Source organism: Chiroxiphia lanceolata, chromosome 1, assembly GCF_009829145.1.
Source record: "Chiroxiphia lanceolata isolate bChiLan1 chromosome 1, bChiLan1.pri, whole genome shotgun sequence".
NCBI classification, from domain to species: Eukaryota; Metazoa; Chordata; class Aves; order Passeriformes; family Pipridae; genus Chiroxiphia; species Chiroxiphia lanceolata.
The window spans coordinates 132,956,423-132,983,148 of record NC_045637.1 but is presented as its reverse complement, the minus strand read 5'-3'; the positions used below and the strand labels follow the sequence as shown (position 1 = coordinate 132,983,148).

The 26,726-nt window shown below is 40.5% G+C and overlaps 2 protein-coding genes across 7 annotated transcripts in view; both read left to right on the top strand.

Annotated features, from left to right (window-relative positions):
* LOC116791796 (GTP-binding protein 10-like) overlaps positions 1 to 16,006 on the top strand; it is a 54,030-nt gene extending 38,024 nt beyond the window's left edge. For 3 of the 4 annotated variants that reach the window (XM_032698265.1, XM_032698181.1, XM_032698348.1), the window contains 9 exons: positions 4,387 to 4,580; positions 4,674 to 4,765; positions 5,858 to 6,002; positions 8,504 to 8,577; positions 9,519 to 9,571; positions 12,327 to 12,434; positions 12,973 to 13,050; positions 14,018 to 14,141; positions 14,903 to 16,006. In XM_032698265.1, the coding sequence (XP_032554156.1) occupies positions 4,387 to 4,580; positions 4,674 to 4,765; positions 5,858 to 6,002; positions 8,504 to 8,577; positions 9,519 to 9,571; positions 12,327 to 12,434; positions 12,973 to 13,050; positions 14,018 to 14,141; positions 14,903 to 15,123 (1,089 nt within the window). In that variant the 3' untranslated portion in view covers positions 15,124 to 16,006. Of the gene's footprint in view, positions 1 to 3,771; positions 3,904 to 4,386; positions 4,581 to 4,673; positions 4,766 to 5,857; positions 6,003 to 8,503; positions 8,578 to 9,518; positions 9,572 to 12,326; positions 12,435 to 12,972; positions 13,051 to 14,017; positions 14,142 to 14,902 lie in introns of those variants that run through there. The other variant, XM_032698438.1, reaches the window with a different exon arrangement.
* Positions 16,007 to 17,559: 1,553 nt separating this feature from the next.
* On the top strand, positions 17,560 to 25,785 carry CLDN12 (claudin 12). 3 transcript variants are annotated; one of them, XM_032698699.1, is made up of 4 exons: positions 18,159 to 18,235; positions 20,364 to 20,431; positions 21,832 to 22,129; positions 24,946 to 25,785. In XM_032698699.1, the coding sequence occupies exons 3-4, from the start codon at positions 21,853 to 21,855 to the stop codon at positions 25,011 to 25,013; spliced, it is 345 nt and encodes a 114-aa protein (XP_032554590.1). In that variant the 5' UTR covers positions 18,159 to 18,235; positions 20,364 to 20,431; positions 21,832 to 21,852; the 3' UTR covers positions 25,014 to 25,785. The 3 variants fall into 3 exon arrangements, with proteins under 3 accessions (XP_032554497.1, XP_032554590.1, XP_032554439.1); XM_032698606.1 differs by lacking the exon at positions 18,159 to 18,235 and adding an exon at positions 17,560 to 17,692 and having other exon boundaries at positions 21,832 to 25,785; XM_032698548.1 differs by having other exon boundaries at positions 21,832 to 25,785.
* Positions 25,786 to 26,726: the final 941 nt, after the last annotated feature.

The window sequence follows — 26,726 nt, the reverse complement described above, 5'->3', positions numbered from 1 at the left end:
ATAGCACAAGTTGCAAAAAACTGCTAATGGAAATTTTAAAATTGTCGAGGAAAGAGATTTTATGGCTTCCTCTTGTTAGAGTTGATGACAGCACTCTACATAATGATTTCTATCATGAGAGAAAAGAAATATAGTGGTAAAACTGTGATTTGATGTAGTTGTACCCTTGTGATTTTCGAGCAACAAGTATGTGAAGTACACAGTAAGAACAGAAAGAGTAGGAACTGAAGCATTATTTAGCATGGAACTCAGAATACACATTGACTATGTATAAATCCTTTTGAGGACCTTTAAAATGCTATCAGCCTTTTGTGTGACTGAATTATAGATATCTCTGTGACACAGGCACACTCGTACGTAAAAAAGATTGATTCATTGAAGATAAAGAATTGAGTCACCCTCTGCATCACTCATTAGCAGGTTCTGAAGCAATGAAATAACAGTGATGTTCTGCCACCAGGTTTGACAGTGAAGTGCTCACAATCCTGCTACTGAAGATCAAGTATGACACACATGCTAGTGATAAAATCACTGCTGCCCTGGCATAAGAGAGAGTCTCTTCAGAGGACCAGATGCATTTCTGAAGCAAAGTATTTAGACAATGAAACATCTAAATGTCCTCAAACTTCAGAGTTTTATATTATTCCATTTCAGTAATTCTTAGCATCATTTATGTGTGATGAGGCACTTAATGGTATAAAAGGTTCCAGAAAATGCACAATGGCACATTTCAAATTAAATGTTATTTAATACCCTGCTGGTATGAGCTTGCTGGTATGAGCTTGCTTTGTGTTGAAACAAATCTAGTGTTATATCAATAAATTTAACATTTTCAGCTCATAGTATACAGCTTTTCTTTATTTCTCTTTTTTGAGGTTGAGTTGTGGATTGATTACATAAGTTGAATTAACATTGGTGAGTAGCTCTGCTGGCATCTCTGGGCCAGTTAACCTGTTAATCTCGTGCTGTGTATTAGGGAAGTTCAGCACACTGATTTTAAGGCTCTGCTAAGTAGACCAGCTACAGATCCTGCTCTCAATAGTTGTAATGATTCCACAGGACTAAATTCAGGGAGTATGTACCACAAAAGCAGAACAAAGCCCGAAAACAAGGGGTAATATCATATATACTTGTATTGGCATCCAAGAAGAACTCTGGGCCTATGACTTGATCCTTTAAGAACTTTGCTGATAAACTTCTTGCCATCTGCAACTTCCCTGCACTTTCTTCATCTGACTTAGGAGCTCTTTTGCTTATCTCCTTTTTTTCTGTTCTTTTCTATAGAATGCTGACATCATATGCTTTACCGAAGTCACAGTAGCACAATCTAACTTTTGCATATGTAAAAACTTCTGAACCTTGCCTACTATTCAGCTTGACTGACAGCTCCTTCTGTATTATGAATCATAAATCTGTACAAAATGTTCTGTTGTTTGTACTATGAACTGGCATGGTAACACAGAACAGAAAGGTCCTCCTGAATGACAGGGCCTAGTTCCCTGCCAGTACAGAAAGCTCTGTTGTACAATCACCTCGTACATTCACGAAGGGTATATTTTTGCTCCCACTAATTCCATGAAAAAGCTGTTTCATAATTTGATTGCAGTAATGACTAGAATACTGTTCTAATTTCCTGATACATTTATTACTGAATAGTACACATCTGTTTGTTCTTGTGTTTTTGCCCTGAAAATTAAATGGTTTTCATCCTTCATGTTTACCTTCCTGATATATTTATAGACAGCACTTGTGTCTCCTCTCTGATTTTGTTTTATTGAAGTAAACAAGCTGAGCCATCCTAAAATCTGTTCTTATGAAAGACTCTAGTGATGCTCTCTGGTGATGCACCTTTCTTCTATCTCTCTGTCACTTCAACCTTAGCTCAGCTATAGAACAATTGATTAGACATTTTCACAGTACCCCAAATGAGATTTCACCAGGGCCTTAAACAATGACATTAATACCTCCCTACTTTAAATGAAATACATCTCCTGATATACATCTCCTCCCTTGTCATGGTTTAATCCCAGCCAACAACTAAGCACCACACAGCCGCTCCCTCACTCCCCCACCAGCAGGATGGAGGAGAGAATCAGAAGGGTAAAAGTCAGAAAACTTTTGGGTTGAGATAAAAACAGTTTAATAGAGAAAGCAAAAGCCATGTACACAAGCAAAGCAAAACAAGGAATTCATTCATCACTTCCCATGGGTAGGTGGGTGTTCAGCCATCTCCAAGAATGCAGGGCTCAGTCACTCATAACAGTTACTTGTGCAGACAAACACAGTCACTCCAAATGTGCCCACCCCTTCCTTCTTCCCCCAGCTTTTATGACTGATAATGATGCCACATAGTATGGGATATCCCTTTGATCAGTTGGGGTCAGCTGTCCCGGCTGTGTCCCCTCCCAACTCCTTGTGCACCCCCAACCCACTCTGGTAGGGCGGGGTGAGGAGCAGAAGAAAAGGCCTTAGCTCTGTGTAAGCACTGCTCAGCAATTGCTAAAACATCTCTGAATTATTAACACTGTTTTCAGCATGAATCCAAAACACAGTCCCATCTTAGCCACTGTGAAGAAAATTAACTCTATTGCAGCCAAACCAGCGCATTTCTGCACTTAGGATGATTCTTAAGCATATGTCGTTTTGAGATTTCATGAGTATGGTCTTACTGATTTTATCAGGATTACAAAAAATATCAAATAAGACTTCCTATAACAAACCCTTTAAGGCTTATATTTTCCTTTTCAACTTTATTTGTGGCTATCTCACTTCACAATTTCTCTCCTAACCCCCATATTCTCATTCCTTCCCAGGTGATACTGTATCAAATGTTTTAGAGTATTAATATAGCAAATATAAGTTTTTCCAAAGCTTTGCAATGAGATTGAGACCAGCTTTTAGGATCTGTGGTTGGCCAGGTCACTTTTCTTCTTTTCGAAGATAAGCAATTACAGTCCAAGTTCAGCCCGTCTCATTTCAAAGGCTTAACGGAGAGAGATGGGGATCCACAGGCAGCCACTCATGATGTAGCTTGTCCTCTGGAGACAGCTGTCACCAGAGAGTACAGGAGTTGCAGCCAACAAGCCCTGAGCTGGGACCCCTCAGTTAAATGCCTCAAGGACAAGGCCAGACCCATGTTTGCTATTTTCCAGTCATAAGATTCTTAACAGATCAGTTCAAAACACTTGCCGCTGGATTTTACGTATTACCTATTTCAGAACCGCAAATGAAGTCCCCGTGATCTGAAAGCACGATACGGGAGTTTTGCATTTTTTTTGCTGCTGTAATAAATTCTTTTCTGCCATTCACATGATCCATCTTGCCTTGCGCCTTGGCGTGAAACTGCTTTGGCACTGAGGAAAGGCTTACACTGAATTTGGGGGACTTGTCTTAGGCTAGACAACAGCCACATCGTCTCCTACTCTTTCTATTTATATCCCTGAAAGATTTTCTGCTCTAAGTATTCCATAACAGTAGGATGCAAGCATGTCCAATGAGGAGAAATTAAAAGCATTTTGAGCTGGAATAGAGTATGTAGTTGTTAAAAATAACATGGAGCGGCAGAAAAAGCAGGTCAGTAATAAGAACAGAGCGCAAAGCTTGTGAACATGTTTAGGCGCTGCGGGCGGCAGCTCGGTCCCGCCGCAGCGGGGCTCGAGGGCGCCGCCGGCCTCGGCCGGGCCGGGCCGGGCCGGCATTGAAGCGGCGGCTGGGCCGGGCTGGGCCGGGCCGCGCCTGCGCACCCGCGGGGCCGGAGCGGGGCCGGGTCTGTGCTCCCCGAGCGGCAGGGGGAGCTCCGGCAGCGCCCGCCTTCCCTCCCTGAGGCCCCTTGTCGTTCTCGCAGCCCGCGCGGCCCGGGCTCCTCCCGCCATGGTGCGGTGCGGCGCGGCGGTGCTGCGGAAGGTCAGTGCTGCGGAAGGTCAGTGCGGCCGGCCCGAGACACGGCGGGGACGGTGCCGCCGGCGGGGCTGGGGCGGCGGGGAGGGCTGGTCCCTCTCCCGGGGCCTCTGCGGGAGTTCACGTGGCCCGGGCCGGCGGAGGCCCCGGCGCTTGGCTCCGGCAGGACCCTCCCGCGCTGCCGGGGCGCCTCGCAGGGGCCGGCGGGGCCGGGACCAGGTTGTGGTGCCCGCGGTGATGCCCCACGCGTGTCTCGGGCCCGGGGGCTCGCCCGTCCTGTCCCGCTGCCCGGGGCCATGCGGGCCGCGGGTGTCGCTCCCGGGGAAGATATGTCAAACACTCAGTAAAAAATATTTTGGAGTTTTACGCGCCTGCTTTCTGGACTGTCATTTATTGCCATCAGAGTTCTGTCCAAGCCGTTTTACACACGTTTTTGTAAAGCAAAATATGAACAGAACATAATACTGATACTGAAACTTGTTTTGTTAGTATGGCAACTTCATAGACGATTTGCGGGTCTATGTGAGAGGAGGAACTGGTGGAATGGGTCACCCTCGTCTGGGAGGGGAAGGAGGAAGAGGTGGGGATGTCTGGTTTGTCGCCCGAGAAAGAATCACCTTAAAGGGCATTAAGGAGAAATATCCCCACAAGCGATTTGTAGCTGGAACAGGAGCCAACAGCAGGTAAGAGTCAGGTTGATGAAAGCTGTTACACACAACTTTTCCAGAAAGCAAAATGTCAGCTTAAGTTACTAAGCCTGATTTAATTTTTCCCAGTGTTAGAGCTCTAAAAGGTGAAAAAGGAAAAGATTGTGAAGTTCATGTGCCTCCTGGAATTTCACTTGTTACTGATGATGGCAAGCAGATTGGTAAGAACATTTGCTTTATTTTAATGTATCTAGTATTTGTCACATTTATTGATAACATTAGCAGATTTCTAACACTACGATGTTTTAAGGTTAAACATTTCTCAAAATAGCTGTGTGTTTTTCTTTGTTTGGACAAAAGTTGATAAACAAATACGCTGTAGAAATTGCTGGGAAAGCAAGGACCCCTTCCAGAAATTGGCAGTAGTTAGTTTGTATCACTAAATGCAACAGAAAGAAAATTGCTTTGCAAAGAAGTGTTAAAGGCTGGGAACCGGTGATCCTCCACAGAACCATTCAAGACCTCACATAACTTATGTCTCCATAAACCCAGGTAAGTGTCCCTATAAGTTTACTGAATTATGACAGTGCTTAAGAGACAAAGATCCTTGCTGAATGTCAATACTTCAGGTTACTTAAAAGACATAACTGTTTTTTACTCTTTCTTTTAGAGAGTGGTGCTCGGTAGTAACCAGGAAGATCAGTTTCAATACAGTGTTCTTGAAATAGCTCTCAGTGGTCCCTTTGCCGTTTTTCAGAGTTTTTCTTCTCACACTATTTAGAATTCAAACTAAATTCATAGATTACCCTGATTTGGATGTTTAGCTAAAAGTGTGTGGCAAGAATTGTTTATGATGTAGGCATGTCAGTGTCTAAAGGTATCCAAATGTTGCCTTTTTTTTTAATTTTAATTATTCTGACCCTAAGGGAGATATCAAAGCCTGCATCTTAATGAAAAAATACAGCAAACTCTTCAGACATTGTGTAGCCACATCTCTACCAATGCAGATTTTTCGTGGTATTCTTGAATTCAAATATTGGAGGCTTCAGAACCACCATCACCGTCTTGGCCATACTTTGCCTGCCTGTACCTAACACCTTCCTTGAGGTGACGAACTGTATGACAGAGGGTAATGCTGGGGTGTGATTGCTTTCATTTGTTTCCAAAGAGGGAGAAACACTATGACCTTGAGGGCACAATTCTTGCAAGGAACCATACAGAAAATTTTCTTGTAATCAGAGTCATTTAAGTGGTAAATCACAACTGAACTACTGCAGAGGATTGTGCTTTTTCACTACTGAATTTATTTTCAGGAGAGCTTAATGCGGCAGGAGAGAGATTCTTAGCAGCTCGTGGAGGTCTTGGAGGCTCTTTGGCCACAAACTTTTTGCCTTGCAAAGGTCAGAAGCGAATTATTCATCTTGATTTGAAACTTATAGCAGATGTTGGCTTAGTTGGGTAAGTACTGTAGTTTGATATTAGAAAAAAAAATAAATTTCAAATGTGATTTCAAAGAAATTTGAGAGTTTGGAGGATGAACGTTATCGTGCATTTGCATTGTCACTTAAATTATTTGCAGTTTGCAAAAATCAGATTGAATTTAATTTTAAAATTTGTAAAGTATTGGTTATGCTTTTGTGGAAGAAGAGCTTAATGAATCGGGGTAATATATAATTAGTAATATAATTGCATTTAGCAATTGCAATGATTATCAAAATACTATTAGCTAGTGTTTATGAAGTAAGTAGGAGGTGCAAAACAGAGCCAAGAGCACTATCTGTATTGCATGTTTGAGCATGCTTGACTTCATGGTACTGGCACAAGTGGATCCTTTCAGTAGTAGTTTTAAAGAGAGTTCCAAAGGCTGTGTTGCCTACTCTCCCCAGTAAACAGCTTGGAATGTTGGAAGGAAGTGATTACAAACTAGCATAGTAGGACTTGCTTTTCCATGTTGCTGCTTTATAGCAACACAGATAAATATATTTTTATTTGATGAAAGCTTTCAACAAACTACAGTTGTAAAAGTATTGGTCTACTCAGCATCAGCTACACATAGGTCAGCTCCATGGTCCTTATTAATAAAAACCATAGGAAACATAAAATAACAAGGAGTTCGAGTGGAAGTAGTCTGATTCATATATACCAGTAAAGAATTGAAAGATGCTTGAAGACAGCATGGTTTTCTAGCTGTGTTTTTCTTTTTTCTTATTAGAAATAATTCGGTTAATATAAAATTTATCTAAAGTTATGTAATTTTTAAGTGATCTCCAGGAATTACGGAGGTTTTTTCTTGGTTTAAAGTGTGTGAGAGTATAGGAGTTCTATGACACTGATGCTTCTTTAATCTTGCATTTTGGCTTTTATTTTAGCTGACAGTTTCCCTTCAAAATGGATTAGAAAAATCATTATCAGTCAATTAGAGGAGCATATAATTTTCTTATTGAGAATATGAATCAGCCTCTGATAGTTTGCGGCTGTACTTTGATCTCTTTGTGTTTGTTAGTTTTACTTTTTTGCAAGTGGTTTGCTATTAGATCAGGTAAAAACAACATGTAGACTTGAGAGAGGCCCATCAGGTTTGAGTACAGGTTGTGATGTGTTAGTCTAGGTTGCAACTTAAACTTCAAAGAACATATTGTACCTCGGTGGAACCAAAATGCTCACTTGAGGAGATGACCAGAGTAACCTTCCGGAATGTCTTTTAAGCACCTTCCATCATCAAAGTGCATTAAAACTACCCTCAATAGTTTCCCTGTTATAACAAGTCATTAGGTTGCTTTCTTTTTTTAAGAGAGATTTGTGTACAACCCCTTTATAAAGGCCCTTAATGTAAACAAGTCTTGTTAACAGGACATGGTTCTGCATGTTCAAGTGGAGAGTGTATGGTTTTCTGTGGAACACATGCCTTTGTATCTTGTGACCAACATTCAGTTGCCTATAGACACAGTGTTCTTTGATCACTGTTGCCTTGAAATAGTGTGATGAACATCTGGCTGTGAATTTGACTGGAACACAAGTCTTGTGTTGTCTTTCTGGAGGAGGTGTGAAGAATGTGGTCTATCCTTTGATGTCAGCATTAACTTTAAGTTTGACATAGATGAAGGCTGTTGTGTCTTTTACAGCTCAGGTTAATCTTTAAAAAACTGTGTGCTACAATTTCAGTTTTAACTTGGGCTTCCATTTCAGTGGGTAGATGTATTCTGTGAAGAAGCTTTTGTAAAAGGTAGCATATCCCTAAAGGAATATTTTTGTTGTGATGTGCAAGTATAGCTATGCCTTGTAAACAACAGTCAGGTCGGCACAGATCAACTCCAGAATCTTCACTGGTGTTCTTTTTAGTTTACCTGGTAACAAAGCAGGTTAGTGCTAATTTCAGGATCCCTCATACAACTTTGATGCCCTAAAAGCATACACAAACTTGGCGTGTCTGTGTCTATGTACACAAAGTCCCTCTCTGTCTCACAGAGTGGGTTTGCTTTGCTATATTAGCTAAACTGTAGCACAGATATCATTCGTACTTAAATTGTAGGATTTCATGAACCATGATTTGTATGCCAAAAGACTGTAAGTCCAACTGATAAGATGTTCTTGCATGACAGGTTTTAGAATATAAGCATAATTTACAAAATTAGCTATAGGACATGAAGACTGAATTCAAGTAGACCTGGATGGTCATGCTGTATTTCTGTCTGAGTGACTCTGAAAGATTTACCTTAAATCTATTATACGTGTATTTATGTAACTCACCTGCCTCCATTCTTGGGAAGTATTGTTGGATTTAGAAAAATTAATCTGATTTGATTTCAAAAAATAAATCCTACTGATCTGGGTAGTAAATGAGTGCAAAAATGAACTGATAGCATTGAATTTCAATAAGATAATATAGTGCATTTGAAAATAAAGTATGCGGGAATCACATACTTGTTTATTCAGTGTATAAATCTCAACTTCCTTTCTAGGTTTCCAAATGCGGGAAAATCATCCTTGTTAAGCAAGATTTCTCATGCCAAACCTGAGATTGCAAGTTATGCATGTAAGTTGATACTCTTATTTTTAGAGCAGTAATATTTCACGAAAGCAAGAAATCTTTTCTCTGACTTGGTCTGCAGGTTTATAATAAAGAATAGGAGATAGCCATGTTGCCTGATTTTTAATTACATTAAATACTTCAAAATTATACTTGCTGTTTCAGTGTCTAGTTCTTTTAACCACCTCAGAATTTCAAGTGTACACCCTCATAGTATTTCAACCTGTGAATGCAGGGTCTATTTATTTTCATCTCAGCTCATTTTATTCCATCTGAGATGCACCATCTCTATGGTGTATAATATCCTCAGTCTATTGAATATGTACGGTCAAGTTCCTTTGCATATACATCTTGTATACTTTGGAATTAGCTGCCACCTGTTTTTGCAACAGAGAAGATTTTGATTTTGAATCTATCCACTGAAAAAAGGACAGAGAATTTTTATTATTTTTCTGTTGGTAAATTAGCATGAGTTGTCTCATCTTCATTAATTAAAAAGCAAGGGTGCAAGTACTGATAATTCTTACCAACCTTCTTGCACCACTCCTGATTCTCTACAGCCTTTTTCTCAGTTTGAAGACTCCTATCTCACTTTGCCTTTCATTATTTTTCCCTGTTTAGAAGCTGTTCTGTCATCTGGATAATAATTTTTGTGTCTGAGACTTCTCTAGCTTCACTGTTCCCTTTTTGGGATGATGTAACAGAACTGCAGAGAGAGACGAGGTTTGGTGAACCAGTGGGTTTTTTGAGTGTTCTATTTTTTTTCTCTCTCGTTTTACGCTTTCCTTATTCCTTTTCCTTTTTTAATTTTTTGCTACTGAACGTTTGTTTTTTAAATATAGTGACAAATTCCTACAAAATTTACATGTTTTGTAACATAAACATTTTTTTAAAATGTTAAAACCAGTTTTGTTTTCTTCCCTTTGTCTTTTTTTCCCTTGTCACAGTTACAACAGTACAACCTGAACTAGGAAAAATCATGTATGCAGATTATAAGCAGGTTGGTATGAAGGTTCACTCTGATTGTTTGTTAAAGTTATATATAATGATTAGTTATGTTGCTTAACATAATTTCAGAAAGAGAATGAAAACTTATAGTTATTTTTATATGTGTTTCTATAATTGTACATATCAAATACAATTACATGGACATAACAAGGGTTTTGGAAAAAGTACTATTTCATGAAGTAATAAAAAAAAAGCTTTATAGCCAAATACAGTAATATGACATAGAGCTGATTTCAAGTCACTTTAGTCAATGGCTTCTCATTTTCCCTTGCCTCCTTTCTGTGGTTCTAATCCTGCCTTATAATCTTAGAGGCCTGAAATTGTTTATGGAATTGAGATTGCTGTGTCTTTGTATACTATTACTAAATTCAGGACTTTGAAAAAATTACTGTCTCAGAGACTAGCCTGTTTATTTAGAAGCAACAAATTTTCTGCAAGTTGAGAGCTCTGGACTGAATGAGTCATTTTCAGAATGGATTGTAGATAGTGCTAGATTTGTCCAATAGCTGCAAATCTACAGTAGTAAATGATGGGATTTTGTGAATATAACCCAGCTATGATAACTTCCTGTTATGGTTTTCTAGGTTGACTGATCTTTCTTTTGTAGTTTGTTTTTTGCATTTGTGGTTTTTGTTGGTTGGGGGGTCGATTGTTTGTTTTTAATAGAAAACTAAAATAGTGTGACATGATAGTGATTGCCTTAACAGCCAAGATAGTGCACTACCTGAGAGGTGAGGTACCTGGGTCTAGTTCCTTTTGTGGTAGGCTGGAGAAGGACTGCTGGAGCTACTGCCCTATCACCTTAATTTTTGTAAACTGTGTTCCACCCAGCTTCTTCATATAAAGTTGTCAGATAACTGTGTGGTGCCTGGAATCCTTTCTGCAGTATCCGCTTGGGGGAGAAACCAGTGCAAAAAGTTAAACTCTTAGATTTTGGACCCCAACTTCATATAAGGTTACAGCAAACATTTTCATTCCTCAAGCTTGAATCTTCTTTGATGTGCTTTTATGTTATTTTTGAAGTGTATGATACATGCAGCACTGGAGTCATCACTTCCAAGATAAAAGGCAAATTCATAAAAGGGTTTCAGATGAGTTGACCAGAAAAGCATACCCCTCAGATGTGAACCAGTAATCTTAGGGGGATTCAGTAGCTGATGCTTGAAACTTTCATTTAACCAACTTCAACAAAACTGTGTATTAAAGGAAGTAAGTCTAGTTTGTCAGATTTGCCCTTAGACATATTGCATCTCTACAGGCAAATCTTTTTATATTAATTTTTTTTACTAGTTTAGGGTAGCTTATCCTAGAAAGCTGTACTGCAAGTAAATGGGATTTTTCATAGCCTTTTTAAAAAACTGTCTTCCATGAATGAGGACCTCTTTTTCTTGCTAGTCTATCTTTCTCCAGCAAGAGATCTACTTGCACTCTTGGCTTTTTGTTTGAAGTCCGTTTCTTGTCATAGACAATGACACTTTTTTTTGGCTATTTTTATGGTTCCTGGTATTTATACTACAGTGTTGGGTGCTATATAGGAACTATATGGACAAAATATGCCTTTTCTAAAGTCAAGGGAACTAGTGGTTTTGATCACAGGGAACATCTGTGAGTAAGAGGAAGTACTCTCAGCATTGCAACTGCTGAAATCAAAACAACGTAAGCAACAAAATTAGGAGCAATACTTGAGGCATCTTTCCTGTATCACTCAAGGAACAATGACTCATTATTTTTTTCCTACAGAACATTGATATTTTTAAAGAAATATCTAGGAATTTGCTTATTTTATCTTAGCACATTATAAAGAAGTAAATACATGCGAGTTACCTGGTGCTGTCCGTCAGAAAAGACACAAAAGTAGAGGATCTGAGTATGACTTTGGTTTAAGGTCTTAGTACCAGATCATGAAAATTAGCAGAAGCATTTTCATTTTCTGCCAGACTATCTGAGTCACCTCTGCAATAGGTAGCACACGGGAGATTTTATTGTATGCTGGCTTTGGGCATTGTTTAATTGAATCCAGTTGCTGTCTAATGGGTATTAGATTTGATGACCCTACTTTTGCTCTTCTTTACTTCAGTATCTGTCTTAGCTTTCTGTGACTTAACTGAGTAGCTGTTTTGTGGGTTTTATTATTCTGCTCCTTTTTGGTCTGTCTCAGCTCTTCTTTACGACTGTGTACAACCCTCTCAACCAGCAGAGAAAATTATAAGGTCCCTGTCCTTTGGAGCAGTCTTTGCTGGGCTCTAGTTGGAAGCTGATTGACTAATCAAAATCTTACTTGAGCTGAAGGTCAGAAGTCAAATTCTTGTAGCTTCTCACGCTCAGGGGAACAAGGTTAAGTGGGTTTGTATTTGGAGTAATGATCCTCTGTAGCCACAAGGAACAGACTTTATTTTGTTTTCCAGTGACAGTTTGAATTCTATACAAATGTGATAGCCTGATCTTCTTGCCTTTCGGAGTCTGTTTTATTCTCAGGTAATAGCTAAATTTTGCAAGACCTGCTGAGGTATTATTACCCTTTATTTCCTACTTTGCACACAGCCATAAATAAATAGATGGGGGAAACACGAAGAGCACAGGTCTGTGTGATAGCAGCATTTTGTTTGATCTGCTTCTGATGATAGCTGAAGCAGCCAATACGTATTGCTTTACCTTTTGTTTATTTAAAATGATAATTGCTGTTGGTAGTTTGAAATCCCTGGTTTTGCTTGTTGGAAATATTTTTTTTGAAACTTTTGTTTTCCTAGATTTCAGTAGCTGATCTCCCAGGACTGATTGAAGGTGCACATGTGAACAGAGGGATGGGCCACAAATTCCTCAAACATATAGAAAGAACCAAACAGCTGCTTTTAGTTGTAAGTTAAATAAAGTATACAGTTTATTAAAATCAAAGGCAGTGCAGTAAATAAAAAGCATCTTAATTGCAATGTATTGCAATTGGAATTTAGTTGGAATTTAGGAAATCATTTGTAATTTGCATGTTTTATGATAAATATAGCTGTAATACTGCTTACAGAGTGGAACACTCAAACAACTGATGATAAATTAAATCTTTAAATACAATTTGTTGTGGAAAATTGCCAATTAATTTAGATCCTGGAAGTGTTCCAAGCATAATTAAAGCATGGAGCGATTTTTTTCTCTTTTTTTTTTTTCTATAAGATCCCCTTAAGAGGTTTGCAAAAAACACCTTTGAGAAACACTGTATCAGAACTAACCAGTTTGTGTTTCCAGTGTCTATGATGTTAGTTTGGTGTATAGTTGCCCTCTGTTATTTGCCCAGGAATGAAGGCATGTACGTGAACATCCCACTGCAAAGTAGTTAATGAAGAGTACCTTGACACTGTAACATAATTTAATACCACAACGCTTATTTTTCTGTAACTTTTTCAGGTTGATATTTCTGGGTTTCAGCTGTCTCTTAAGACTCAGTTCAGAACAGCCTTTGAAACTATATTGCTTCTAACAAAGGTAAGTTCTCACTTTCCAATTTGACAGTCGTAGTTATGTGTTGAGCCAAGAAAATGGCTCAGTTTTGATCAAGAAACTTTCAAATGTTAGTGTGTCTTCTGGATTTATAATGTAAGGCCAGTTAACAAACTCATGATTTTCCAAAATCATGAAGTCTTTTTTTTTACCTGTCCAGGTGAAACTGCTCCAGTTTATGTTGGGCACAACATAATTAATAATAAAATTCCTTAATCTGTGCAGCATATGGGATATTTCTTACAGTCAAGTAAAGGTAATAAGACACATGATTTTCAGTTCCCCAGTCTGGTATCATTTTAGGAAGCAGAAGTACATGTGTGTAGTTAAATACTTGCCTTGATGCCCTGACTGCACAGCCTAAGAGAGGTGAGATATCAGGCCCCAGCTTTGCAAACTTTCACTGTTTCCATCTCTTAACTCTGCTTCCGATTAAAATAATATATATCATGTAATGTCAGATTCATCTCTGTGTGACTTAAGTTGATGAATCTTCTGAATTTCACCTATTGCTGTTTATTTTTAGTTTATTCATGATTGTGATTTTCTGATATTAATTGAAGTCCATTAAAAGGCTTAAGAATCAGAAAACTTTCCCAAGAATTTTCTTATACATTTTATAGGCCTGAAGTTTTTCTGAAATTGATTTTGTGCTTGTGGATATCAGAAAAAAACAAAAAACAAAACTGTCCTTTTAATAAGAGGCTGTTTCAGAATGAGTTAGCCTATTTACCTGAAATCTGTCTTTGAGCAAAAAAATGACTGAATCATTTATTCTCTTCTATCAGACTGCTTTAATATATCAGCCTTGAGCACCCAAGTCGACCTCACAGTTGTCTAGCTGTCTAAAGGCTATTTAGGCAATTAAACAAATGGGAAAGGACATGTAAAATTGAAGTAGCACTTTTTAAACTACAAATACTTATTAAGGTGAATTTTCTTTTTTTTTAAGGAACTGGAGCTGTACAAAGAGGAACTTGTAACAAAGCCCGCACTTCTCGCTGTTAATAAAATGGATTTGCCTTGTGCAAAGGATAACTTGAATGAACTTATGTCACAACTACAGAATCCTCAGGGTAAATGAAATTTCAACAATGCTACTTTGACAAAAGTAGCATTAAGATTTAATTGGGTAACTCTGCATTGGCAAGGAGTTGTTTGAAAATGAAATCAGCTAGTAAATTTATTATATGAGCATATATTTTAAAATCACTTCCTGCATTTAGAGCTTTGTTTATACTCATTGGTAGTTGTATTGGTTTCACTGCTGGGGAAGGATTTTAATAAACTGGAGATATCCTAGACAATCTTTCCCAACTATGAGATGGGAGAGTAAGTTTCCAGTCTAGGTGTCTTGAATAAGAGTAACCTGCATTGAAGGTCCCCTTACAGACACTGACATATATACAATTATATATATATATATATACACATGAAAATTCTGCGCAGATCTATGTAGATTTACTTTAGTTTTGCAGTTTCACTGGAGTGAATTGCTTTCTATTTTCTGGAGTGTGTAAGAACCAGAAAGGCTGAATACTACTGATCTCCCATATTCTACAACTTGGGATTTCTTTGTACTCATCGGAAGTGTATAGTGTCTTCTCATGACAGCATTAAGGAAGGACAGTATAACTGCTATGATACTTCTTGTCTTCTGAGACTTTCGCTATTTTTTAAAAGACTAATTAAACAAATAATATGTGTTTACTAATTGCAGTTATGTTTATTACTATGATTTATTAAAGTTTATTTTCTATATTTAATGAGATTTTATGGGCTTTGTAGTGATACAGTATTTGGGGATTGTACTAACTCTTTCAATATGATTTTTCAGACTTCTTACACTTACTAGAGGAAGAAATGATTCCTGCAAATACACTTGAATTCAAAGAGGTAATTCCTGTATCTACATATACTGGAGAAGGAATTGAGGAACTAAAAGCATATATAAGAAAATCCATAGATGAGGACGCAGAGCGAGAGAATGAAGAGTATCGGAAAAAGAAACTACTACTTTTACAAACTTCCCAAGAAGAAAAAATGAATAGAAGATAGCATTCTTGGAGGGATCCAACACCTTTTAATATTTTTAGTATGTACGTGAAGCTGTTGCTATGCAGACCTTCTATTTATTTGATCTTTCTACCATCACTGCAGAGTTCCCTGCTCCCTCCCATTTGTTCCTTAGGCACTTGGGTAGAGTACAGTGGGGAAAAGGGCAAGTTTTTTTGATTTATGTTGGCTACCTATTCAACAGAGTAAAGACCAAAGTTTGTGCAACTCAAAGCACAGCTCAATAACTGATGATCCCTGGAATATTTTTTGCCAAATGAGATGAATGGAGGGAACATAACCTTCATCGGTAGCAAAGGAGCGAGTTCAACCACTCTACATCTTCGGCCATAGGCATCAGAAACACAAAGGGAAATTTCTCATGGAGAAATTTATCAGGGTCTGGTGTTCCTAAGGTGAACAGTAGCACAGTTCTGCTACTGTGACAGGCATTGAATTGTAGGGGTTTTGTTGTTTTTAAGAATTTAAAGAAAAACACAAATAAATGGCTGCAAGGAAATGACTTGTAGAAGCACGAAAAGCAAGGCTGATGTGTAATGTTGGAGGGTTTTTTGATACCTGCTGGTGCCTACTGTAGTCCTCTTAATTGTAAAAATCCTGATTCCAAATTTCCAGGCTTTATTTGTGATTCCTTCCTTTTATGGAGTCGTTGGGTATACGTTACTTTTTGGTGAAGAAAATTATTGCTTTTAAACAGATCTATACATATTGGGGAATAGTTAATGTTGTAGATTTTGTATTACAAAAGGCACACTTACATTTTAATTTTTTTTAAAAAATAGAAGTCCTTTATTGTCAAGGTGTTTTCTACTTCAAAGCTATTAAATGGATAGCAAAGCAAAATAAGACTGAATACATCAAAGGCTTCTTAGTTTGGTCTGGTTTTGTTTTGTAAGTATATGTATCAAACCCTTCTTCTCTAAATTCTGTTAAAACAGTCACTGGGAAGAAAGGTATGGTTTCTCATACATTTCTTTTATCTTTGTTATTGGTTCCTATTCTGATTTTTCTCTAGTTTTACTGTGTTTGGGGCTAATATGTTTTCACCAAAGCTAAGTGTAGGCTGTCAATTTTTGATACTCCATTTCACAGACTCACAGATTCTAGTTGGAAAAGACTTTGAGATTGAGTCCAACCTATGACGCAACACCACCATGTCAACTAGACCATGGCACTGAGTGTCACGTGCAGTCTTTCCTTCAACACTTCCAGGGATGGTGACTCCACTACTTCCCTGGGCAGTCCATTCCAATGTTTAATAACCCCTTCTGTAAAGAATTTCCTCCTCATTCCAAACCAAACTTCCCTGGTGCAGTTTAAGACTGTCCTCTTGTCTTACTGCTAGTTGCCTGGGATAAGAATCCAGCCGCCACCTGGGACATCCAGCCATGCTGGAGAGAGTGCTTCAGCCTGTCCAGCCTGCTGGAGCTAAGGAATTGAGTCAGCCCCATGTGGATTTGGGGTCTGTTTTGTGTCCTCCCTGCCGGGAAGTCTGGGAGGGCACTGGTTAAGTGCTGCCAGAAGGGCATGGAAGACAAGAAAGAATCCTGCCAACACCTTGTGCCAGCTGGGTGTGGGGGCAATGTCCTGCTGCAGCGAGAGGCCTGATCTGTCAGTCATCACAGGGGAACTTGAAGTTACTCCGTTTAGGAACATTTACCTAGGGAGATAAAACTTGCTAGCTGAGGGCTCTGCAGACTGGAAGATGCTGATGGAATGGGATAAAACAAAGGAGAAAGCAGTAGTGTAACATTTATTGTGAGACTCCGGCACACGTTGCCCTGAGAAGCTGTGGCTGCCCCATCCCTAGAAGTATTCAAAGCCAGGTTGGACAGGGCTTGGAGCAATATGGTCTAGTGGTGATTCTGCCAGAGAAGTGGTGGATTCATCATCCCTGAAAGTGTTCAAAAAATGTGTGGATGTGTCATATGGAGGCATACTTTAGTGGTGGGCTTGGCGGTGCTGGGGGAACGGTTGGACCTGATAGTCTCAGAGGTCTTTTCCAATTTTAGTGATTCCATGGTTCCATGCTGCGGCTGTCCTCTGGTGACGTGAATCGAAGCGCTCCTGGGTAGAGGAAAGGCTGCAGCGTGTCCCTCCTGCAGACTTGGCTAACAAGCTCCGCCCCAGTGGGGCTCCTGGGTGCTGGGCAGCGGGACCTGGAAGTGAAAATGAAAGTGAAACTGTGGGCATTGACAAGAGAGGGGGCAGCGTGGGAGCATCACTGCAAAAACCCAGCGAGGCAAAGCACACCGGGCAACAGCCTGGGATGTGCTCGGATGTTCCCCAGAGAAAGATCCCTGTGCTGCATGATGCTCCCACAGCTACCCCTCTAGGCACTCATCCCTGATTCCAGCATGTATTTGCACTGAAAACGCCACCAATTGCTCTAGCTGCTCCTCACAACAGCCACCTGCAAGAGCGCAGGCATCAGTGCACGTTGGCTTTGGCTGCCCTCTGGCAGAGAAGTCCCCGGGAGCACAGGTCTTTGGGGCAGGGGACGGGCACCACCCTTGCCAGGACTCGGGGTGACGGCAAGTTCCTTGTCGAGGTGAGTGTGATGGCAAGAGCTGCCTCGCCGAGCTGCCTCCCACCTCTGCCCTTTCGCAGCTGCAACTGCTCTCTTAGTCGAAAATAACTTTTTTTTTTTTTGTCAGGCTTCGTGAACGCTGGTGTTAATCTCACACGTAACCGAGGGAGTGGGCGTGTGTTTAAAGAAAAGAACCAGCTTGGCTTGAACGCCACTGGCCGCTTTGGGCAGTAGCTGAGTGCCGTAGTCAGGTTCCTCTGCCTGCGGACAGCTGGTGTATTGGAAGAATATGTTTTAAAGTACCGGCTATCTCGGCCAGGAGCCGGAGAGCTGCCTCCTTTCCCGCTCACAAGCGGACAGACGCGGGCGGTCGCTGAGGGGCCGCCCCGGGCCGTCCCTCGGGGGCCGCCGGGAGTTGTGGTGCCGGGCCGGGCCCGCACTGCGGCGGCGCGGCCGCTCCGCCCCACAACGCCCCGCGCGGCCGCGGCCTCCCCAGAGCCCGGGCGGGAGCGGCGGCCCCGGGGCCAGGCAGCGGTCATGGAGCCTCGGCTGGGCGGCGGGAAGGTGAGCGGCGACACCGGGGCAAGCTGCCCGGGGCCCCCGGCCCGGGTGATCTCGATCCCTGCGGCCCTTCCCGGTTCCCCCCTGCGAGTCCGGCATCGCAGTGCGGCAGGTTCCGAGCGCTTCCGCGGGCGGGGGTCGAGGGTGCTCTTCGGGCGGAATCCGTGTGTTCTGTTTCTGCTCTTTCCAAATCAGTTGATAAAATAATTACCCGTGTTCCAGGTTTTTCTTGGAAGTCCTAATCTATTAGCTAGGATCGTTAGTTCTAACCCAGTATATCTGGATTTAATTTTAAAAGGAGTTTTGTAGAATTGGAACTGCGTGATTGATTTCCAGAAGAAAAAATCCACCCAAATGAGTAGTGGCACTGGTTCTGAAGCAGTTCCTTGCAGTTGCCTTGAAACAGGAGAGCTGTTGGCCTTTACATTTTGGTGGCCAGTTACCCAAAACTCATAATAAATCTTAAACTGCTAATGCTGTTGTGGATAGTTAGAGAATCCATTTGCTTATAAATTGTGTTTATCAATTATACTGTGACCTGTCTTCTACAGGGCTTTACAGAACTGCAGTGGCTCCGGGACCATGGTCTTCTCAAGGCCATGCAAGGGAGTGCACCACCAGTGTTAGACAATAAAGTCAGATGGACTAAACAAACAGAGGAAAAAAATTTAATGTCTGCAGAAATGGATGGCTTTCTGAGTTGGGTATTGTGGAATATTTACATAGCTGCTCTGTATCTGTTTATTACAACAGCTGGTGGCCACAGGTTTCATCATTTAATGGGAGGGACTACTGGGCTAGGCACAGCTCTCTTTGACAGCTTTGTTTGCCTGTTCTAATTTTCCACTTAATTACGGTTGTTATGGTTGTTTATGGGTGTGAACCTGCTGAGGGAAGTCTGTGTGTTTATCTTGGCTTTAGTGCCTGGGAAGTGCTCAGAGAGCTTGAAAATTAGTCAGTAATGTTAGTGAACAAAGCTGCTGCTCCAAGCTGTGCAGTAATACTTTTCTTTTTTTGAGATCTAAACTTAAAAAGAAAAAAGGACATGTTGTCTCCAGATGCAGTGGAACGTGATGATGCAGTTAGTTTGCCCAAAATGCTACTCTTAGCAGTCTTCATGAACCTGGCAGTGGGAATCCGAAGGGATGCTTAATTTGATTGTGTCTGCATTTTCTGTGTATTATATGCCATAGCAATTCATGTTGGAGGGCTTCAGATTTGGAGATCCACTTTCTCAGTGAAAAAATTGGGATGCATGAGTGTGTGCTGTAAGTTCTCATTCTTGGCTAGATAGTTTAATAGCAGAATTTTTTTGGTGTTGCATCCCAGGAGCCTTTGTGTATATGAATTTTATACTATTTCATGTTTTGATATAGATAATTTAGAATAAATTCTGTCCTTGTACATATTAGTCCAGCAAACTCACCTTTAGGTTGTAGCATTTAACAGTCACATAATGACACACTTGTAGGTCTGACTCTGTCCAGTGGAAAAGTGATTTTACTATTATTACCTGCATAGTTGCTTTTGGGACTCAGATGTGGGGGTAAAGAGAATCCACAAGAGGATCCTTTCTCTTCCTCTGGAAAAGCTGGAGAGCCATTGAAAAGGCATCATCTGTATTTCCTGTCTTTCTCATGTTTCCTTGAAACCTTTGTGTAGAAGCCAGGAAGGAATAGAGAACCACAAGTTTATAAACAATTTAGAGCCTGTGTTTTGTTTTCTGACATTAAATGATCATTGCACTTCTTCCTCCCTGCTGGTTAAGCACAGCCTTGAACCTAACATGTGAAATAATCATTCTGTGTGATTTTACATAGGTTTTTTTACTAGAAACATAAAATTTAGAGTGTGAACATCTCTGTTCCTCAGAACACCCATAAGAAAGGGAGTTTTATGATCCTTTCTTATCTGGTGAGACAAGCAGGTAGAAAACAAGCTCTGGGGAATAAAAGGAAGAAAAATAAAGTAGTTTGAGTTTTGTTTTTTAAATAAGAGGGAATTGTAGAAAGGCGATGGAGTTGACCTCCTCCTGTCTGATATTCCTAATCTCTCAGTTGCAGTGTAAACACTGTTGCTGAAATTGCATGAGACAAATGTGATGCTGACTCTTTTTTGTTCTGTTTCTTAGATGCAGTAAGACCCTTTTTTCTACTTCTAAAAGTTGCTAAGTTTTCTCTTGATTTGGACACACTGCTGGTAAGTACTGGATCCATTTAAGACAACATCTGTTTTGTTACTATCTTAATCAGGGATCTGTAAATGTAGCTATAATTATAGCCAGCAGTATTTGCAAGATGAGACAAGTCTCCTCTGATGCAGGGATCATAGATAAATTACTTATTTGCAGTAATTTACTGTTGTAAATGAATTTTCAGAAGCAGTGGGTATCTGAAGCTGGTCAGTCATGTGTTTATTCCAACTGCTTCTCATAGAGCTTTGTCTTGGAGAATGCCCTGTCTGCAGGGCATTCCTACCTGGAAGTTTTATCCAGGTAAAGGCAAGCTCTTTATGAAAAAGCAAAAGTATAAAGCTTGAGGAGAACAAAATTTGATACTATATTAGATTTACCCCTCAAGCTCAAGTTCCATTTTCTTGCAAGTTGATTGTGTTGACCTTACTGAAGCTGAGGTTAAGCATAATATTAAATCAATTATGGTGGCAGTAAGTCTCAGGTTCCCCTACTCAGGGGTTGTCCGGTTAATGACCCACCATCTGAAAAGGCTACTGCCATGAGAACAGTAGCTTGTCCACACTCAGCTACTCTTAGCAACAACATAATGCCATCTTTCTGAGGAATAGGGTACAGGAGCTCTGCAGGCAAGGGGTGATACTAGGGACACAGACAGTGGTTATATTGGAACGGAAGCAGTATTCTTCAACACTAGGTCTGAAGAGGAAAATGTGAAAAGTGAAAAGTTGCCTGCTTTCTGTAACTGTGTGCTTGGACAGTTGGTTTTGAAAGGCAAAAGTAGTGTGGAAGAACTGTCAGTTGCTTTTGAAAAATTCATAGTAAATTACTCAACAGAGCCTCCACCACTAGCTCCCAGCTCTCTCAACAGTTTGCCCTACATAAAATGTGTATAGCTGCCTACATATGCATTCCATGCCAGTCTAATGATGCGGCTTTTAGGCAACTCCCTTTTACTCACATGACAGCGTGGTAGAACTGAACATACACTGTGATACTACATCTGGGCTGAAGAGAGGGAGCTGCCAGCTGAGGACAGGTGAACTTAAATCAGGCTCGCTCAGTGATACACCTTCTTCACCTGGACTCTGTGACAAAGTCCATGCAGTGACACAGGGTGAAAGGCTGTGTAGACTCACACAATGAAATGTGTTCCTTTTTTATCTTGAACACAGTGAATTTAGCAGTCTGTCAGATGAGCAGTCACAACAGTGTGAAATAATCTGATGTTTCATTAAAGCGTGAATGTGGTAGTGTTACTGCTGTCTAAGTGTGTCAAAGAAGGTGCCACAGAGTTAGTGCCTACCAGCTGCCATGTAAGTTTATTACATTAGTCAACTATAGTTAGTCCTGTGTCTGTAAACTTTCACTTACTGATTTTCTTTTATATTTTTCTTCTTAATTGCAGGAAAAACTTCTGTGGGCAAACATGGGCTGCCGGGATGTTCATGCAGCGACTGTACTGGCCTTCCTCAGTGGAACAGCCTCAGTAGCCGGACTCCTTGCAGCAGTTCTGCTCCCAAACTGGAGGCAAATGAGACTGTACACATACAACAAGAATGAGAGGAATGTGACCGTTTACACTGGACTCTGGATTAAGTGTGCTCGCTTTGATGGGAGCAGAGACTGTGTGATCTATGACCCACAGTGGTACACTGCTGTCGATCAGCTGGATTTGCGTGTTCTGCAGTTTGCCCTTCCTCTGAGTATGTTTACTGCTGTCTCAGCTCTGTTTCTCTGCATGATTGGCATGTGTAACACAGCCTTTGTATCCACCGTGCCAAACGTCAAATTGGCCAAATGCCTTGTGAACAGTGCAGGCTGCCATCTCGTGGCTGGCCTCTTGTTTTTGCTTGCCTGTGCCATTTGTCTCACTCCGTCCATCTGGGTCATTTTTTATAACAATTATCTGAACAGAAAATACGAGCCTGTCTTTAGCTTTGACATCTCTGTGTTTATTGCCATTGCCAGCGCTGGCGGTCTGTTTTTCACCTCCATCCTGTTGTTCCTGTGGTACTGTGCATGCAAAAGCCTCCCCTCCCCATTCTGGCAGCCCCTCTATTCCCACGCCCCCAGTATGCACAGCTATGCCTCACAGCCCTACTCCGCACGCTCCCGCCTCTCTACTGTGGAACTTGACATTCCTGTTGTGACACATTCATCTTAAGGAGACAAAGTCTTGGAAGCTGAACTCTTGTGCTCATTCAATCCATGAAAATTGCAGGCTTGGTTCTCTCCGCTGCCCTGTGCTGAGCATAATCCTTTGTAAGGTCAAGTTTCCCAGGGCGCAAAGCAATGGAGATCCACATTCAGCAAGTTCGTTGCTGTTCTGGTCTGTTTGTTACTTCTTGAATAACTTGGGGGTTTGGGTTTTTTTGTTTTGTTTTTTTTTAACTCTGAGCTCACTACAGACAAAATTGCTGCTAATGCTGGGACAGTGCACTAACAATAGTATCCGTCCATTGTTTTGCTTATTGACATCAGAGCAGGTTTGAACCCCTTAGATATTTGATAAGCTATTACTAGATGCTGATCCTGTTGTAAGACCCTTGCACCCACGTATTATCCAGATGCAGGCAGTGGAACCGAGTGCAGGAGATTCACTGAGTTTCCTGTTCATCTAGACACACATATTTTATGATGTGATGTCTGAAAAGGGTATTTGGCAGACTAATTCAGTTCTGTGCACTGTTCTTTGTTTTTCACTGCACACACAAAAAGCTACTCGCTTAGGAACTTCTCTAGCAGAATCAATGCCAAATTACCCTTTATTTTCAAAGTAGCCATCAGAAGGAATAAAACTGATTTAACTAAGAATGTTGTTTTGTGCTGTAATAGCATTTTGTGAATTACTGGAGGCTAGAAATTTTTTGCGAATTTTATTTCTAGTCTCTTTTTTACTAAGTTAGCAAATTCATTAGATCTATTTTGTGATTAAAACAAAAACCACTAGTATTTAAGAATTCTGTTTAGAAGCTTGAATGTTTTATTTGAAGGCCTTCTTAAAAATGGATTTTCAAGTAGGATATAAAGTGTTCTGTTCTGGAGAGAAATGTCACACTACAAAACGAATTAGGAAAGCCATGAAGAATTCTGAAGGCTATGGGAGATTCTTTTGGAACACTGTACACAAGCTATAACAACATCTCTCTAGGAAGGGGATTATATCCCTGGGGAGATATTTTTTAATCTAGATTTTTAAAAAAAAAAATGTATATACAAGTAGCAATGAGCTTGTGTGTTTTTCAGAGTTGATCTTTATGATTGTTGGACTTTTCACACCATTGCTTATTTAATTAGTGATTAAGGCTTAACCTTTTCAGCCTTGTTCTTCAACACCTTTCAAATTAAGCTACTTTAAAATCCAGTTATTTCCTCTGCTGCCACCTCTCAACTGCAGAAAGTTTCCCATTCCTATTTTCTGTAAGATGAGGTTTTGAAAAACTTGTGAGCTTCACCTTGTAGCTCTACAAGGATGAGGAAGGACTGTAAATTCCCAGCCTGGGATGTCTTTAAATCAGTTTTTTCCTTCTAAAATGCAGAGTGGCAGGTGAGCCCTAACTATCATAGCTCTTCAATGTGGGCTTTGAAATTACTTGGAAATTTGATGACAGTGAGTTGAAGAGTGCTATAATTAAGGCAAGTATTTGATTCTTTCATATTTTGGCAAATTGAGATCTTAATTTTAAGATGTCATCCCAGTAAGGAAAGTTGTTTTGATTGGTGGCATTCTGGAGCTTAGTGGATATTTGCATTTCATTAATTCCAGAATAAATTTGCTTTTCTAAAAAAATCAAGTTCTTTCATTCCAGTTCTGAAAAATCATCCAAAGTCCTGAAAATCGGTTAGTTTCCTCTTCTAAGTATTAGAAATGGGAACAAATACTGTGCTGGGCAAATCTTGTTCTGTTAAATAACAGTATGTTAAGAGGAATCATTGTGATTTAGCTGATAGACATTGGACTTCAGTGGATTGAGGGAGGAAGCCAATCTCTGTGATAAATTCTCAGCACAGTCAGTGAAACAACAGTCTTTTCCTGCAGAGCGCTTGATTAAATTGCAGTCTAAGGAATTAACACTGTAGATGATAAAGAATACTTAAAGAGATAGGCCTCTAAAGTTACTTGAGTTTAATACCTTCTTAGGTTTACAAGGTATGAGAGTATGAAGTATCTTTTTTCTTTTGTATAACTATGTGCAAGACAGCTTTTTTTCTTCAAAACTGAGCTTTGCTTTACTGTTACTCTGGTTGCCCAGCCACAGATACTGTTGCTGTTCTAGCTGCCCATGTCCTTGGATGCTTTGTAAGATCAAAGCCAGGGGGCCACTGGTTTATGATTTCACATCAGCTTGTCTCCCCATCACTTCAGTGTCTTTTCTTCTTTGTGCCTTGCTTAAGTTATGAGTTGGTCAGTAAATGTTACTTTACAGTCAGTGTCTGATATGCTTTTTGAGCCTGAATTTACAAAGCATTTTGATAATTTTGGAGAGATGATCAATAGATTTCTTGGCAATTTTAAAAGGAGCTGAATCTTCAGCATCTCCAGAACAAGAATGGCATCCTGGCAAAGTGTTTTCTACAAGAATGTAAGTGCAGCCAGTGTTGTTTTCTGTGCACTTTAATAGCAGATGTCTCTGACAGCTCTTTTGTATTCTGACTTTGGTTTTTATGCACAAAACTTTAAATGAGTATTTGCTGCTGCCTAAGCTGATAACTTGTTGCTTTGAAAATTGTGTCTTTCCAAAAGTCTGAGATGAATGAGTTCTGAAAAGTGGAGATCCAGAAGTTATTGGATTCCAGTGTAGGTCCCAGCAAAAAGACTGTCGCATCATGTTGTATCACCAAAGCACGGCTGAGTTTCTTTCAACAGTGCTGTTAATGTGAGTTTCTGCTGGATCCTAAGTGAAGTTATCTGGAAGTGCTGTGCTGTATTTCCGTTGTTACAGAAAGAGGTGGCCAACCTGTGACACTTGAGTCAGCTTTTCTCTTGCTAAGGTTGCCATGGTGCCCAGCTCCAGGGTTGGGAAATGACAGGCCTTCCTGTTTTGAAGAAAACAACACATGTATCCTGCATGTGTCTGCCAGGGAACAAACAGCCTCTGGGGAGCAGTTAGCACCCCTGCCTCTGATCAGCTGCACCTTCCTGAGCACTCTGCTGAGTGCAGGACAAGGACTCGGTCTTGAACACAGATTTTAATTTGTGGCTCATGCAGTCAAAGGTTGGGTGCTCTGGGATTACAGGAACCTGTATTCTTTCAAGTAATTCCTGTCCAACTTCTTAAATTGTGTTTAGTTACAGTGTTGGTTCTTTTTATGTGAAACAGAAGATATGTATTTTTAATAAAACAGTCTCTTACAGATGCAGTTTATGTTGATTAATTTTGTGGTAAACAGTAACTACTAGAATATGAAAGACTTTACCTGTTTTGATAATGATTACCAGACCATTTCAGGTGCCTTAACAGGTTTAAAATGTTGTGCATACTGCATTTTAACTCCCTAATTTTATAGGACTCCTTTAAACAAAACAAAATAATTTTAAGAAGCACCAAAAAACCCAAACAAACCCTTCTGAAAGCTTGACTGATATTTGTAATTTCACTCTATTGTAAGCTAGTTCTAAGAAGTTCTAGCATCCCTTTCCCCTTTAAAAGGACGAGATTGATTTCCCTTAGGCTAGAGGATTCCCTTTCTCTGCCTGTGGCCAGAGTGTGATCTGGTGGGCAGGATGTGGCCCAGCCCCACAGAGAGCCAGAGTATGAGTGTGGCAGAGCAAAGAGCAGAGTCCTCACTTTGTGCACAAAGCCCCATCTCTCCCTGTGTCAATTCTGCCACTTAACCAGTCCAGATTGCTAGCACAGCTGAAAACTTCCATGCTGGGATAACGTTTCCATGGACTGGTGAGATTTGTGTTGCGTTAGTTGTGACCACTAGAGGGGTATTGTGGCATAAGCCATCTTCCTGCCCTTCCCTTTGCTGTGCCAGCTGTGCTGTCAGCTGGAGAAGATGCTACTGCCTGGACACATGAAAGTCGTTTGGACATTCCAGAGACTTGCGACAGTCCAGAGCAATGGTGATGGTTCATGATGCTTCACTCCTCCTGTGTGCTGCTTCTGGCAACTGCAGCTCAGCAGCGCTACAGCGACTCAGTACTGAGCCTTTCCACACTGTTATGGGGCAAAGTACAAACCCTTTGAGTGTTAGAAATGCTGATGCCATCATGCAAGTTCACAAAACCTGAATTGTTTATGCAGAATGGAGTGAGGCTTGCTGGTAATTCCTCTGGATTTCTAGTCTTCAACC

What these genes read in the sequence shown, in the direction of transcription:
- CLDN12 (XM_032698606.1), top strand. Translation starts at nt 21,853, where the DNA reads ATGGGCTGCCGGGATGTTCATGCAGCGACTGTACTGGCCTTCCTCAGT.